Source organism: Oryx dammah, unplaced genomic scaffold (assembly GCF_014754425.2).
Source record: "Oryx dammah isolate SB20612 unplaced genomic scaffold, SCBI_Odam_1.1 HiC_scaffold_8, whole genome shotgun sequence".
In the NCBI taxonomy this organism is placed as follows: domain Eukaryota; kingdom Metazoa; phylum Chordata; class Mammalia; order Artiodactyla; family Bovidae; genus Oryx; species Oryx dammah.
This window is the reverse complement of record NW_024070192.1, coordinates 37,166,487-37,182,629: the sequence shown is the minus strand read 5'-3', so window position 1 is coordinate 37,182,629 and position 16,143 is coordinate 37,166,487. Positions and strand designations below refer to the sequence as shown.

The following is a 16,143-nucleotide window of genomic DNA, read 5'->3' as shown; positions in this document are numbered from 1 at the left end:
TGGTTCCCCAGGCTCTGTCTCGTTCTAGCATTCAGCCCTCAGCCCTTTGTACAGGATTTTCTTTTCAGTCAAAGCTGCAAACTCATGAACGGGGGACGGAGCTTACCAGAACCACAGCACCTCTGAGATGCGTGACAGTGGAGAATGTATCCCGAACACAGAAGCTACCCTGCCACTCTCCACAGGGGATGGGGCTCCCCGCTCCCCCAAGGGAGAACCTGAGGGACTTCCAGGCCATCTAAAGCCTATCCTCCTATCTACTCCCAGAGAGAGAAACTGACACCAGTTAGGGATCTTGTCTAGGGTCATGCCACACACCAGGGCAGAACTGAGTTAGGGCCCAGCTTCCTGTCTCCCATTCAGGGCTTTGTCATGCGCTGCTGAAGCCTGATGATTGCGGTTACTGGGCCCTCAGGGTACAAGGCCCCCTTTTAATGCCCTGTTTCCAAGGTGTCCCAGTTGGAGCCCTGTCTCTCCCTGCCAGGGGCTGCCTCTCTGTGGGGCATGGGTAGGGTCTCGGTGTGCACACAGGAATGGGTCCAGGGGGAGGCTGGGGGCTGGATCTGAGTTTCCATGGGGAGGTGGGCGACATAACCTTCTGTGTCTGGTGAAGCCCTGGACCAAAACCCCCACCGATCATGCTTCTCGGTTCTTACAGTAGCCCTCCCTGAACTGATTAAATCATGGCGGGTGCGTAGCTGCTGGAGCGGTCACGGGCTCTCCCACCCGGGCTCGTGACTTAACCATCTGAGACCCTCTCTCCAAGATGTCCACATGCCCTGAGCTCCAGCACCCCCAACTATCGCCCAGACTCTCCCCTGCGGTAGGGGGTGGAGAGGGAGGGCACTGAATGGGTGCCAGGGAGTCCTACTTCCCGCACGCGGCCCCTAGCTCCGTGGTTCCCCACAAACCCCCTCCGGGTCCTCGCCAGCCTCGGCGGCCGCGCGGCTCCGGCGTGACTGCGCCCCCGTCGGGCGGGAGGGGCTCTGCGGCCCGGCCCCCTCTCCGCCCCCCGGGGGCAGCACGTGTGGGGCGGGGCTGTGGCCCGAGCCCGGGGCTGATTGGGCGAGAGCCTGGTGGGCGGGGCCGGGCCGCAGCTGTCAGAGCGGCGGCGGCGGCGACCGCGGCGCATCGGGCTGAAACGGTGGCAGCGCTGCAGCCGGGGCCGGAGCGCAGGAGCCGACGGGGCCCGGCCGGGATGGTGCAGCGGGGGCTCCTCGGCGCACACACGCACTGAGTGGGCCCAAGCTGGGCCCCGCGCCCCCCGCGCCCCCCGCCGCCCCGATCCCGGCCGGCATGATGTGCCTGGAATGCGCCTCGGCGGCGGCGGGCGGCGCGGAGGAGGAGGAGGCGGACGCGGAGCGGCGGCGCCGGCGCCGGGGGGCGCAGCGAGGGGCCGGCGGTGGCGGTTGCTGCGGGGCGGGGGCAGCGGGCGCTGCTGGAGTCGCGACCGCCGACGATGAGGTGCAGACGCTGTCGGGCAGCGTGAGACGGGCCCCTTCCGGACCCCCCAGCACCCCCAGCACTCCCGGCTGCGCAGCGGCTGTCAAGGGCCCGGGCGCGCAGCAGCCCAAACCAGCCAGCTTGGGCCGCGGGCGGGGGGCAGCCGCCGCCATCCTCAGCTTGGGCAACGTGCTCAACTACCTGGACAGGTACACCGTAGCAGGTGAGCGAGTGCCCCACCCAGTCCGAGAACCAGGACCCTATGCCTGGAGGTACCCCGGGGCAGGCCCCCTATATCCAAGCCTTTCATGGGGTCCCTAAGGGCCTTCGCCTCAGGTACCACTGGGCAAGTGATGCCCCCAAGACCTACTGGTCCAATCCTGGGACCGCCTCCGCACCCCCCGGGCCAGGGGTAAGGGGAGTCCCCACCCCTGGAGTAGCCCGCGCGTCCTCGCCAGCCCTTGACGTCCCATCCGTTGTCCTCTTCTCCGAGAGTCTCCTTTGCGTCTCTCTGCGTTCTGGCCTTCGCGACCCCTCCCGCCCCAGCCTCAGGTTCCTGGGCCTCTCCTCCCCTTCCCCCAGCCCAGGCTGGCTGTCCGTCGGTAGCCGGTCAGTTCCTTCCTTCCTCCGCCGCCTCCACTCCCCTACGTGCGTGCCGCGAGTGCGCGCGCCCCTTGCGGGTGTGCGCCAGAGGAGACCAAGTGTGTGCTCGCGGGCGGCGCGGATGTGTGTGTGAGCGTGTGAGCGCGTGGCTGACAAAGGCTTGGGGCTGCGGGGAGTGGAGGGAGGGGCGGGGCGGGTCCGCGGCGCCTGGGGACCCAGGATGCGGTTTGCAGCTGGCCCTGGCTAGAGGCCTGAAGACTCTTCCCCCTCTTCTCTGTCGCTTGGGGCCTGGGGTAGGGCGCAGGCCACTGGGGCAGGAGAGGGACTGCCTAGTCCTCTGTGAGCGTCTCCGGGAGCCAGCCTCCTCAGGGAGGGGGTAGGGGTGGATAGAACAACTGAGTTCTCGCCCGGAATCTGCTCCTCTGTGCTTGGTGTGTGACCTTGGGCCGGTCTTAGCTGGTGTTTAGGTCTCTTCCCGGTTCTGAGGTGGTTGATCCTCAGACCCTCTGGGGATGAAAGAGCCTTCTGGGAATTCTAGTCTGCTGGCTCCCCTCCCCCAGTTCTCAGGGGTCTGTGAGCAAGGACTTTTCCCTAAATTGAGCTGCTCCTGGGTGGGAATGGTGCAGCCTTAAGAGAAAAGGACTTGGGCCAGACTTGCATGTGGGGGTTCTCTGCCATAGGAGAGAGACTAGTGACTGAATCCCTGACCTCCTGGCCCGCTGGCCCCAGAACCTGCCTAACCACAGCTTAGTAAAATCTGCAACTACAAAAATGAAAAAAAAAAAAAAAAAACCAGGGAGAAATTTTGGACAGACTCTACAGAGAACTTTGTGCCCATGACGAGGGGCACCTCCTGGCCTAAACCATAAAGCATGACGCCACCTGGGCCCCCCTGCCCGGGACTCAGTCTCCCTGTCTGTTGAATGGGGTTTTGTGTCAAGTGGAAGGGAGAACTCTGCTGGGAGAGCAGAGGCTTCTGCTTTCCCCGACTCCCACTTTCAAAATCTTTTATCTCTCTGTTCCTCTCTGGGGGAAGTTGAAAGGGGGTACCCCTGGCACAAGTTTCTGGGGCGAGCTGTCCCCAGGGGACTCTTACTTTGGTCTGGTGAGCTGGAGTAGTCAGCACCATCCAAGCACACCAGCCCATCTCATGCATGTGCCATTCTGTCTGGGACCTGGGAGCCTAGGTGCCACCCAAAAGAGGGGAGAAGTCAGAGAACATGGGTGGGGGGCGGGGGGCGGACCTGCGAGTAGTGCAACATCAACTTCTGTCCACAGACGAGCCAACCAAGGCCTTTGTCCACAATGGCTCAGAGAGGGCACGACAAAACTGGCGTTCCATCTAAATCCATCTACTTGGTTCCCACCCTCTCAGCTGGGCAATGAATGGCCTGCTTCTGGCTCTGTCACACCAACTTGTCTTTTCAGGCCCCAGACCCCCCCCAACCCCCCGCCCCACCGACCCACACTCTGACATTCTTAGGGAAACCAACTCTGCTTAGTGGCTGAGGTGGGAGAGTGGGATCAAGGAGGGCTGGTACTTATCTGCCCCCACCCCCACAGGGGTCCTAGAGTCAGAATGGGAGAATAAGATAGGAAATTTTTGGTAAATTGGTAACAGGGGGTAGAGCAGTAGGGAGGAAGGTCCTGAAAGCTCTGTGCAAACACTGCCTGAGCTATGTATCCCCCTTCTGTCCCGCCAGGGAGGGCCGGGAGCTCCTGCTCCACCCCGCCCCCAGCACACAGCACACACAGATTTCCTCTCCGGATAAGCCTGGCTCCCTCCCTCTCTCTTTACTGTTGATTCTCCTACCACCACCCCCTTGTTGCCAAGTTCAGTTTTCAGGAAGATTTACTGTCTCTATGGCAACTACTATGGCTTGATGTGTCTTGGGAGGCGGGGGGCGGTTTGGGGGGATCGCAGGGGAATGGTCATCTCAGGCTTCAGTCCACCTGTTGCTGACTGTCCAGCTGGGACAGATGAGGCAATGCTGATAGTCCATGGCTCAATCATCTTGGATATTTGCACCCACCTGATCCCTGAGAACCTCACCATCTGGCCCTGGCTCCCCCATCAAAAAAAAAAAAGGTGGGGGGGAGATTTCCCACACTCTTCCTTTCAATCCATCCTGTGCATTTCTGTTTTCATGGTATAGACCAGCTTGGTCCAAAAGAAATATAAGGCAAACCACGAATATAATTTAACATGTTCTAGGAGCCACATTTAAAAAAGTAAAAAGAATAGATGAAATGAATGAACAACATTTTATTCCACTCACTGTATCCAACATCATCAACATAGACGCTCCTGATGGGATAGTTTGCCTACTTTTCATGCTGAGTTTCAAAACCCAGTGTGTTTCGCATTTATAGCACATGTCAGTTTAGACTAGCTGTATTTCGGGTTCCCAATAGTCACAGTAGTTGGGGCCACCACGATGGGTAATGAAGGTCTAGAGTCTTTGATGCCAGAGTTCATGTCCAGGCTCTTCAAATTCCCAGCCGTGTGACCTTGAGGATGTCGCCTGGGCCTTCCAGGTGATCACTTCCTCCCCTCTACCACCCAGGGTTGTGGTGTAACTGGGAATGTCTCTTATGCCAGGGACAAGGCCAGACTCCTAGGAGATCTTCACTTTTCCTTGCTCTTCCATGGCTCTGCCCAAGCTGTGGCCCAATCATTGTGCCCTCCTATTTCTCACTTTCTCACAGTTCCTTTTAGGATTCCTTGGCAAATCCCCCGCTTCTTCGGCAGGGCTGTTCTCCATCCTGGGAACTCCGGTAGGTTCTGCCTCCATCCTAGCGTTCCCAGCGCCACTGCCACAGGGTGATCAAGCTAATTACGGCCTCTCCTCTTTCTCCTCCTCCCCATGAGAACCCCCTGAGGGCAGCAGGCCTCAGAAGCAGGTGAGAAGGGCCAGGTTCCCACTCTGGCTTTTCTTACTGAGCGTTGCTTCAGCTGGATGGAACTGAAGTAGCCCAGAAACCACCTCTTAACCCTGCCTTCCACCTCCCTGGGTGGATGGGGACGCAGATGCTGGGAGAGAGCTGGCATTTATCCAAGGTCACATGGTAGGGCGGAGCAGGATCAGAACCCTCCAGTGTGGTCTTCTCTCCAGGGCAGGACAGAGCATGCCCCCCTGCTTCTGACCTGGAAAACTGGACACTCCGCTGGCCAGAGCGGAAGCCCTCCGGGCAGATGAATTTCAGCTTAGTTTAACAGCAGCAGTTTGAGCTCCCCTAGGGCACACGGCTCCCACTCCCAAGGCCCCTGTCAGCCTGGCAGCCACTCACTCTCCATTCTGAGCCCACTTGTGGCTGCCAGGTCAGGAGAAGGGGTGGAGCCTCTCATTTGAGGGTCCTGAGTCTCACCTTACCAGGCAGCACCATGGTGCCTGAGAAGCCCGTGCCCCCGGGCTTCCATTCTTCCATCTGTAGAAGAGAAGCAGAGCTGAGGATGTAGGAGGCAGCATTCTTTCCCTGGAACCAGGCCCAGCAAGAAGGAGTTGGCATGGCCCTGTTCATGGTTGCTGAATGACTATTTGAGAGCTGAGATTCTCCCCTAACTTCTCTGGGGGCACCTGTTCCCTTCCTGAGACCCAGTTTCCTTCCCTTTGATCCAGCCCCTTGGCACACCAGGCACTTGAAATCGGGTGGAGCAGGGGCTGGTGAGGAGGAGAGGCAGAGCCCTGCCCTGGGGGAGTCTTTTCTGCCAAAGAAGCTGAGACTGGTATCCATGGCAACTGCTCACTAACACAAACCCAGAAGGAGAGAGGAGTACAGGGACCCAGCCTGGAATGCAGGCCTGGCAGGGACTGGGGGCTTCCCCAAACACCTGAGCTGGGTGCAGGAAGGGCCGCCAAGCATGGGCTCTTGGTTCTTTTTCTTTTTTTTTTTTTTTGTCGGCTTGGTTGAATCTGTCCAGAGCTAACACTTAGGGGAACGGGGGCTCCAGGCCTTCTGCAGTGTCACCTAAGTGTGTAGAAGCCAGGTCAGTCCCCATGCTCCGTGGCTCTCTCTGTGGATAAGGATTATCAATACCACTCCTGCCCTGCCCCCTCAGGTGGCTTTGTTTGACCCCTTGAGTGGGCCCTGCCTTGGTCACCACCAAGTCAGCACTACGTCAGGTCTGCAGGGCGGGGTGTCCCAGGGCCGCATTCCAGAATGGCTGTCTGATAGGTCAGTGTCCAGGTGCACTGCTGGGCCGGCCTGGAATGTCAGCACCCCAGTGACTAACCACTAGCAGCCCATTTTCAAGCTCCTTTTTCCTCCTTAGGCACTTTCCGGTTGGATCTGTTGGCACCTCCTTTGTGCCATTTTCCTGTTCGAGAAGTGCCTTGAAACTTACTACCTTGGTTTTGGAACTCAGGGCCAGTGACCAGCCCAGCCTGTGCCTTTGTTTCCCCTTTGTGAATGGGGCAGGAAGGCTGCAGAGTATAGTCTGGGCTGAGAGGGAGGTTGCGGGGCCAGAGCTGCTCAGAGAGGAGTTTCGTGTCCCTTCCCTGACAGGAAGTGGCTTTTGTTCCTGCCTGGGTGTGAAGTGAAGTTGCTCGGTCGTGTTCGACCCTTTGTGATCCCGTGGACTGTAGTCTACCAGGCTCCTCTGTCCGTGGAATTTTCCAGGCAAGAGTACGGGAGTGGGTTGCCATTTCCTTCTCCAGGGGATCTTCCCGACCCAGGGATTGAACCCAGGTCTCCTGCATTGCAGGCAGGTGCTTTACCGTCTGAGCCACAGGGAAGCCCTGGGTGTGGGGACCCGAAATCCTGAGGGTAGATGAGGTTGAGAGCACAGGAGGCAAAGAAGACACTGTCTTGATCCCCAGGCCCATGGGGCTGGGCTCCCCATGGGCCCTGACGATCTCCTGGGCTGCTCCTGGCTTTGTCAGAGTTGCTGTGTGACCTGAGGCAGATCCTGACCTTCTCTGAGCCTTGAATACACAGTAGAAGATTTTGTTCCTCTTTTTCTGTGGTCAGGGTCTTGCTCCCAAGGGTACTATGGAGCACGTGACTTGGTCTCAGGGACTCTCACCTGCTAGACTTCAGCTTTGCCAATATCTCCCTTTCCCAAGATAGCCAGGTCTGTTTCCCTGTTGCTGCAGGGGCCAAACTTAGTTTTTGCTTACGGGCCTCAGTGGTGCCTCTGCCCTCCTTCCTGGAAGTCTTCCCTATGTCCCCTCCACTCTGTCCCACATCCACCATGGCACCTACCCCTGTTATAGGCTAGCTGTTTCCCTCCAGCCTCAAGGACTGCTGAGCCTGGTCACCTCTGTGACCCCAGTACATGTGAGGGATGGGCATAGGCTTGGCGCTTGTTGGCCGACTACGTGACAGAATTGAGTTGCCCCAGCCTGGCCTGACCCCAAAGCCCATCCTTCCGGGCTGAAGGGGCACCGGTAGGTTTGGATGACCCTGGACCAGGATAGGCCCCTGTGGCCGAGGCTGGGGCTTCTCTTGTGGTGGCCGGTGCTGCCCTTTTGTGCTGACCAGGGCTCACAATGAGCTACAAGCCTCGTGTCTCCAGGAAGGAAGTGGGGGCAGTGGTCAGTGTGGTCCCTGTCTGCCCTGCCCGCAGACCTGACAGTGGGCTCCCTGGCTCCGTGCTGGGCAGAATGGCTCCTGTACATGCAGGAGGGCACTGGGGTGGTTCTGCCTCTTCTGAAGGTGGGGCACTGGAGGTGCAAGGCTGGTCCCAGGTCACACTGCCAGGTGGGATGAAGCAGGACGCTGGTCCTCTCTGGTCCTGGCCCTCTCTTGGTGGTTGAGAGGTTGGTGGAAGGAGCCCTAGATGAAGATGTGGCTGAGGGCAGAAGCATTTCTTTTAGAGTGAGAAAGAAGCAAGAATGATGCACTAGCCAGAGTTTGGAGGTTAGCGGTGCGGGCCCCATCTCCTGCCTTGCCCTCAGTTCTCTGCCTCCGTGGTGACCTTGCTGGGGTCTTCTCCTCTCCCCCACCCCTCCGTCGTGGAGTCTTTATGATCCCTTCCCTGCCCAGCATGGACTTGCCAAATGGGATCTTTGACTGCAAGGAGCACAGTTATGCTTTATAAACTGTGCCTGGGGTGGGATGTTGTTACTTAGTCACGCACTGTTTGGAGCACCCAGGTGAGAGTGGCTGGTGTGGATGTTGAGAGGGGGCTGGCTGCAGCCTCTTTTCTGGTGTTTTTGGGGGTGAAATGGGGAGCACAGGCCAGATCGGGGAGCTTGGAGGCCAGCTCAGCCTACCTCCCGCCTGGTCTTCTGTGGCCTGTTTCCTTCATCTTCTGAATCTCAATTTTCCATCTGAGAAGTGGGAGTGGGCGTCGCCGGTCAACCTTAGCCCGCTCGCACAGCGTACAGGGAGATGGCTGAGGGTTCGTGGGCTTGAGCCATGCCGTTCCGAGGTCTCTTATCTCTCCCCACCCTCTCTCCCCCATACCTTCTTGGCCTTATCCTGGGTCTGTGTCCACACAGGCCACACCCTCTATGGGTCACGATAAGGGTGTGACCACCTTGTCCCCGGCCCCTGGTGGTCTTGGGAGTCCTTGAGCCAGAACAGGGCCGGAGAGGCTGAGATGGGAAAGGAGTGGCCCTGCAAAGCCCCCAAATTGCTAAGGCTGAGTCCGGTTCCAGGAAAGCCGGCCCCAAATGATAGACCAGAACCACAGGCCAGAGGCCCAGCTGCCTGTCTCCGCCCACTCTGGGCAGAGAGGCTTGGTGGGGAGTAGGGGATGGGGTAGGGTGTTGGGGGAAGGCTCTCTGCTCTCCTCAGGCTGGCAGGGTCTGCAGGCAGGGCTCTGGGTAGGGAGGGGTGCTATGGGTGCTCTTTAAGGGGCCAAGTATGGAGTCTAGGTCTTCTAGGGAGAGGCTGAGACTGTGAGGCTGGGGTCCCATCCTCACGGTCCCTGCAGAGATGACCACTAGCCTGTCCTGACACTGATGATCCAGATTTGTAGGCAGACTTGGGGGGTAGGAGGGAGGGTGTATATAGAACAAACTCGATTAAGATTTAGGATGGACACAGCAGAGATGTCTAGGGATTCTGGGTCACTCTCAGATGGGCAACCTGGGCCCCAGAAGAGAGGCCAGATGCTCCCGGAGGTCACTCAGCTTGTCCCTGGGGGATCGGGGGAGGATCTTGCCCTGTGGACACTCTGGGGGCAGGTAGAAGTGAGTGTGCTTGACAGCCGGGTCCCTGGCTGAGGAGCTGCCTTGGTCAGTCCCTTTAGGCTCAGGAAGGAGGGGGTGGGTGCTGGTGGGGCCAGGCTGTGGTTTCTTAGCCTGAGCCATTCAGAGCCAGGTCAGCAGAGCCAGGCCCTCAGGCCCCTATAATTACCGGGGCGGGAGCTACGGCCCAGTATGGTAGCAGGGGTGAGACTTCCAGACTGAGCCAGCTGTGAGGCTTCCAAAGGGGACCAGGGTCCCTCTGAGAGGGACCAGCCAATGGCAGGCGGCACCCGCCATCTGCCCCCATTTTGGAGAAAAGAACACTGAGGTGGGGGTTCCCATTCTCCAGAGACTCATCACAGGGCGGGGCTCTTGCCCCATGAGTTAATGATCTGTGATCAGGTTTATAAGGCCTATAACACTTATTGATTACCTACTATGTGCCAGGCACTGTTCCAAGCGTTTTACAGGATTAACCCATTTAAACTTCACAACAACTATATAAAGCAGATGTTAAAATTTATTCTTGTTTGGTATATAGATATACATATATATATATGAATATTACTCAGCCACAGAAAAGAACAAAACAATACCATTTGCAGCGACATGGATGGGCCTAAAGATTGTTATGCTGAGTGAAGCGCATCAGACAGAGAAAGACAACTATCATATGATATCGCTTATATGTGGAAACTAAAACAAATGGTACAAATGAACTTATTTACAAAATAGAGTTACAGATATAGAAAACAAACTTATGGTTTGTTACCAAGGGGGAAAGGCAAGGGGAGGGATAAATTTGGAGATTGGGATTGACATGTATACTCTGCTGCTGCTGCTGCTAAGTCACTTCAGTCGTTCCGACTCTGTGCGACCCCATAAATGGCAGCCCACCAGGCTCCCCCATCCCTGGGATTCTTCAGGCAAGAACACTGGAGTGGGTTGCCATTTCCTTCTCCAATGCATGAAAGTGAAAAGTGAAAGTGAAATTGCTCAGTCATGTCCAACCCTCAGCGACCCCATGGACTGCAGCCTTCCAGGCTCCTCCGTCCATGGGATTTTCCAGGCAAGAGTACTGGAGTGGGGTGCCACTGCCTTCTATACTCTGCTGCTGCTGCTGCTAAGTCGCTTCAGTCGTGTCCGACTCTGTGCGACCCCGTGGACTACAGCCTACCAGGCTCCTCCGTCCAAGGGATTTTAGTATATATAAAACTCTATTCAATACTCTATAATGACCTATATGGGGAAATAATCTAAAAATGAGTGGAGATATATGTGTGTGTGTGTGTGTATATATATATATATATATATATATATAAATAAATAACTGATTCACTTTGGTATCACTTAGAACTAACACAATATTGTAAATCAAGTATACTGTAATAAAAATTAATTAAAAAAAATTAATCCTTGTTACAGAGGAGGATACTGGCACAGAGAAGTTAAATTACTTGCCTGAGATCACATAGCAGGGAAGGTGGAGAAGTCAGGATCTGAACCCAGAGCCCATGCGCCTAGGAGTTCAGCTATGCTGCCTGCTACTCTGAAAGAGGCAAGGTGGACTGCACTGGATGATGAGGCAGAAAGAGACCTTGGAATCACGTCCCAACCTTGCATCTGAGGCTGGTCTGAGCTGGGGGCTCCTGACGTCAGTGTGGATTTCCTCTTACACCACAGCCTTTTGGAGGACTCAGTGATGTCAGCAGGTTGGGTTCTGGACCTGGCTCCTCTGGGGGTGATTGAGGGGCCAGCAGTGATGAGGAGTCACTGTGAATATCTGTGACCAGTCAGATGGATGAGTCATCCAGCTCTGGGGGTACCTCAAGCTTACAGGCATCTCTTCACTAAGAGCCCCAAAGGAAGGAGCTGGGGTGTGGAAGAACCTTGGTAGACATGAGCTTGGATCTGGGCCCTGGATGAGGTGGAGATTAACAGGTGGAAATGAACAGCCCAGGAAGAGGGCATGGCTGTGTCAAGGCTTTGGAGGCCTATGGACCATGATGTGCAAGCCACAGGGGTTCAGACTACCCAGGCTAGTGGTTTCCAGTTAGCTGGACAGTGTGTTAATAGATTCCTGGCTCTTTCTTGTAGACAGGGTGATTGTGCAGATCTGGAGCATGGAGGCCTCAAATGCGAGACGAAGTCTGGGCTGAATTTGGGTGGTAATGCAAAACCACTAAACCCTAGTGCGGCAGCCACGCTCAATGAGCTAATAATTTGCTTCCACTCTCAGAACAGTGTCTGGCATGTAGTGAGCCCTCCGGACACATTAACACCCATATTACTGTTGTCGTTAGCAGTAGTATTATGCACAAGGGTCCTGGGCTGTGTATTTTGAAGACCCCTAGGTCTCCAGGAGATAGTGAAGGACAGGGAAGCCTGGTGTGCTGCAGTCTATGGAATCGTGAGGAGTTGGACATGACTGAGCAACTGACCACCAACAACTTAGATGACTCTGAGCCCTGGCCAGAGCTGGCAACTGCTGGGCCACAGCCTTAGCTCCTTGAGTCCAGAGACTGTCTGTGATCTCTGAAACCCCGGCCCAGGACTTAATAAGAAGCTGATAAGTGCTTGTGTGATCAGGCTGCCTGAGGGGTGCTGGGTGAATGGGAGAGGCTAGAGGCAGGGAGTCCAGGGAGAAGATCGGTTGGAGACAAAGAGAGAAAATCCTGGGGACCCATTCATGGGAGGTGAGGGGGTGTCATGGCCGACTCCCAGGTGTCTGGCCTGGGGAGTGGACCAGGTGGTGGAGTCGTGGAGTTGGGGTCCAGGTGACTGTGATGCTGAGGGATGAGAAAGCCTGTGGGACTGAGCCACCAGGAGGTGGTTGGCTTCAATAGAGGATGGAGGTGAGGACATTGAGTTGGGAGGGATGAAAATTCTTCTATGAACTTTAGCTATGGAAATTCCCTGGCAGTCTAGAGGTTAGGACTCAACACTTTCACTAATGTGGTCTGAGTTCAGTCCCTGGTTGGGGAACTTAAAAAAAAAGAAAATAAGAACTTCATCTGTGAAGTGTTGGTCAGTCAGTTGTGTCCAACTCTTTGCGACCCCATGGACTGTAGCCCACCAGACACCTCTGTCCATAGAATTCTGCAGGCAAGGATACTGGAGTGGATAGCCGTTCCTTTCTCCAGGGGATCTTCCCCACCCAGAGATCGAACCTGGGTATTCTGCATTGCAGGCAGATAGATTGTTTACCATCTGAGGCACCCTGTGAAGGAGGGAGAGAAAAAGACCCACTGGAGTGGGGAGGAGGCAGGACTGTTTTTACCACCAGGATCAGTGAGAGGTGAGTGCGTTTGTGGGCTCTGCAGGAGGCAGGAGTGAGGGAGGTGCTGACAGCCCAAGGCAAGCCAGTGGCTAACCCAGGGCCAGCTCCCAGGAGGCAGAATGGGCAGCTGGCCTTGGACAAGAGGCGAGCCCCTTGGAGGTTTGAGAGGTGTAATTAGGGTCAATGGGTAAGAAATTCAGGTGCTCCTGCTTCTCCAGAATGTGTTTTCTTGGCTCAGGGACAAGGACCCTGTGGACAGAGGACAGTCGTGGCTGTGGATTTGGGGTGACTGCCTGGAGCAGCCTGGATCGGGAGCTGTGGCCATGGGTGGGGGGAGCTGTGTGTGGGATGGAAGCCCCACCTTGCACACCCTGGGCTGGTGGAATGGGCTGGGTCTGAGCTGTAGGAGGCTGCTCCTGGGCGTGAGGCCCGTCCTGTGACCCACTAAACCTCAGCCTCCAGGAAAGAGGCTAAAAATAAGGCTGTGGTGAAGAAGGGAGGGGGGTTGTGTGGGTCCAAGCCAGCCTGGAGCCCAGAGGAAAATCTGAGACAACCGTCCGGACTGCTGTGACACACGCTTCCCGTGCCAGCGGCCAGTGGGATCTCACCCGCCTGTGGCAGTGGACCTTTGCAGGCCTGGAAGAGGGAAAACAACCCAGAAAGGCTTGGGCAGGGCCTGACCTGGAGTCTTACAGCCCGCCCGAGGCCCTGTTCCCTGTGGGGGGGGGCGGTTCTCTGACTTTTTGCCTGGAAATTCAGGCCTTGGACCCAAGGCTGGATTGCAGGGGGCTGCTGGGACAGGGGCATTCAAAGCTTCCTGTGCCTTGGGGTCTAGACTGCTCAGGAGTTCCCGGGGGCCCTGGATGCCCATCCGGATGTGGTGAAATATTCCTCCCCCTTATGAAGCACTCTGTGCAGTGGAGGAAGTCAAGGAAGCCTTCCTGGAAGTGGAGGCAAATGCTGAACCTTAAAGTCATGGGTAGGGAAGTGCATCCAGTCAGATGGCTGGGATGTGCCTTGGGGAGGAAGCAAGAATGTTTTGTTTCTTAAAATAACTTTATTTAGGGCTGTGCTAGGTCTTCATTGCTGCGTGAGGGCTTTCTCTAGTTGCCGTCAGTGGGGCCTACTCTCTAGTTGTCGTGCACGGACTTCTCATTGCAGTGGCTTCTCTTGCTGCAGAGCTCTCAGGTGCAAGGGCTTCAGTACTTGTGGCATATGGGCTCAGTAGATGTGGTGCACAGGCTTAGTTGCCCTGAGGTTTGTGGACTCTTCCCAGATCAGGGATCAAACCCATGTCCCTGCATTGGCAGGCAGACTCCCAACCACTGGACCACTAGGGAAGTCCAAGAGTGTTTAGATTTGCTGTGGACACGTGCCGCCTTCATTGTGACCAGTTTGATATGGGCTCCCTACCAGAAAGTGGGCCTGGGGTTACTGCAGAACCACGCCCTCCTCTGGGCTGTGGGTGGGGACCCAGTACAGGACCCTAAGGGAGTGATACCCTCCTACCATCTCTCTTTTTTTTAATATTTCTAATTGGAAGAAAATTGCTTCACAATGTTGTGTTGGTTTCCGCTGTACATCAGTCATATATATCCCCTTCTTCTCCTACTGTCTCTTGGCTCTCCCCATCCTTCTTTTTGCCCAGTGCCTAAATTGTGACAGTCTCTGTCCGGGGTTCTAGAGATGACTTGCTATGGTCCCAGCTCTCAAGGGGCTCATGGTCCATTTGGGGTGGAGGGTGGCGGGGAGGCAGGCACCTGTCCATCTGTCTGAGCTTCTCCCCCACAAACAGTCCCTGGGGGTTGGCTGTGGGCCCAGCCCTGGGCTGGGGAGGTGGGGTGGGCAAGAACGAACCATGCAGAAGCCATGGGACAAAAGAATGAGCTTGGGTTTTTGGTAATAGACCTGGTTTCAGACCTTGCCCCTGACATCTTGTGTGCGGTCTGACAAGCTATATAATTTCCCGGCGCCTCGGTTTCCTCATATGTAAACTGGGGATGATAACTCTAGATCATCATGGGTAGGAGGGCTAGAATTACCCCTTGTAGAGTCGCACACAGTGCCTGGAACTCAGCAGGAACCAGCAACTAGGGGCTTTTTGCTCCTGGCCGCAGGGGGTCCAAGGAGTTCATATCCATGTCCCTGTGTCTTCTCTGTAGAACAAATTGATCCTAGTGTGACAAGCGCTAAAACAAGGATGGACTTGGGAGAGTGGGGGCAACGTGCTCTCCCCCTTTGGGGAGGGGGAGAAATCAAGGAAGACTTCCCAGAAGAGGAGGCATCTAAACTAGTTTTGAAGGAATGGCAAGAATTAATTCAGTCAACAAAATTGCACCAGGGTAAGAAGAGACAGCAGGTTTAGTTAGGGGGGGCCATAGGTAGATTGGGATGGCTAGAGCAAGGGGGTAGGGGTTGATGCCCTGAGAAGTGAGGCTGGAGGGTGATGTTGGCAGGGCTGAAGCTACAGCCCCATGGCCTGATGAAGCCAGGGGAGGCACCGGTGATAGTGATTATGTGAGAGAGGGCTGTGATCAGATCAAAAAGCTACAGGCACGGGCTCAGGACTGGGAATGGGCTGTGAGGTGAGGAGGTGAGCGTGGGTGGCTCCCCGAACTCAGCCATGCCACCCATAGCCTCTGATGGAACTTCAGGCCTCGGAGGTCCCACTTGATGGCTCTGCCATCCACAGACCCAGGATTGGCCCCTGGTTTCTGCCTTCGAGGTAAAATCGCAGCCCGCCCCGGTTATTAAGTCGTTAGCTGGGTCTCACACAGCCTCTTCATTATGGGTAATTATGGTGAATCCTCTCTGGGTATTAACAAGGAGGAGATCAGCTGCTCTTGACTGTCAGGCTGCTAGAACAGGAAATCCCTGGGCATTCCAGCCCTGGGTTTTGGGTCTGGGGGACAGTGGCATCTTCTGCAGTGCCGGCCACTGGACGGGATCTTCATTCTGTGTTTGGCGATTCCACTTTCAACCATTTCCCTGTGACTTTGAACTTGTGGCTTAACCTTCTGTGCCTCTGTTTCCTCATCTATCCAATGGGATGATAGTACCAGCCATCCAGGGTTGTGTGAGGGCTAAATTGATAAAGCACTTAATGCTCAGTAATATGAACCACTGGAGAAGGAAATGGAAACCCACTCCAGTTTTCTTGCCTGGAGAATCCCATGGACAGAGGAGCCTGTAGGTGGGCTACAGTCTATAGCGCCTCAGTGTCGGACAGAACTGAGCGACTAAACAACAACAAAACGACAGTATGAACCACCATCATTTTAGATGCTGGCATCAGCATCATCGTGTTGAATTGTTCTAGGAGTTCCCAGAAGGCAGGCTCTGGTCCCTTCCTCTGTCCCCTGAGTGGGGAGCTCCAGAGAGAGGCCCTGTCTCCTGTCTCCCCTCTTCCTTCCCAGTACAGACGTGCAGTGGTTAGGGGGCTCTGGCCTCCTGTTGTCCTGAGATAAGCTGAGGCAGAGGCCCTGGGGCCTGTCGGGGCGGAGGGTTGTGCTTACCCAGGAGCCCTGGTAGAGGGCTACGTGAGGTCAGGGGGCCCAGGACGTTGCTGGCCTCCATACATCCAAGGCCCTGTCCGTCCACAGCTGTCAATCGTTTCTAATTGTCCTAGTTACCAACCCCACTGACGCTCCTAGTGGGAGTGCAGAGGTGGCTGGAAGT

At 55.9% G+C, this 16,143-nt stretch overlaps 1 protein-coding gene across 1 annotated transcript in view; it reads left to right on the top strand.

Annotated features, from left to right (window-relative positions):
- Positions 1 to 1,152: 1,152 nt before the first annotated feature.
- Positions 1,153 to 16,143, top strand: part of SPNS2 (sphingolipid transporter 2) — a 37,689-nt gene continuing 22,698 nt past the window's right edge. The window contains exon 1 of the mRNA XM_040243710.1: positions 1,153 to 1,666. Coding sequence (XP_040099644.1) covers positions 1,297 to 1,666 — 370 coding nt within the window. The 5' untranslated portion in view covers positions 1,153 to 1,296. The remainder of the gene's footprint in view (positions 1,667 to 16,143) is intronic.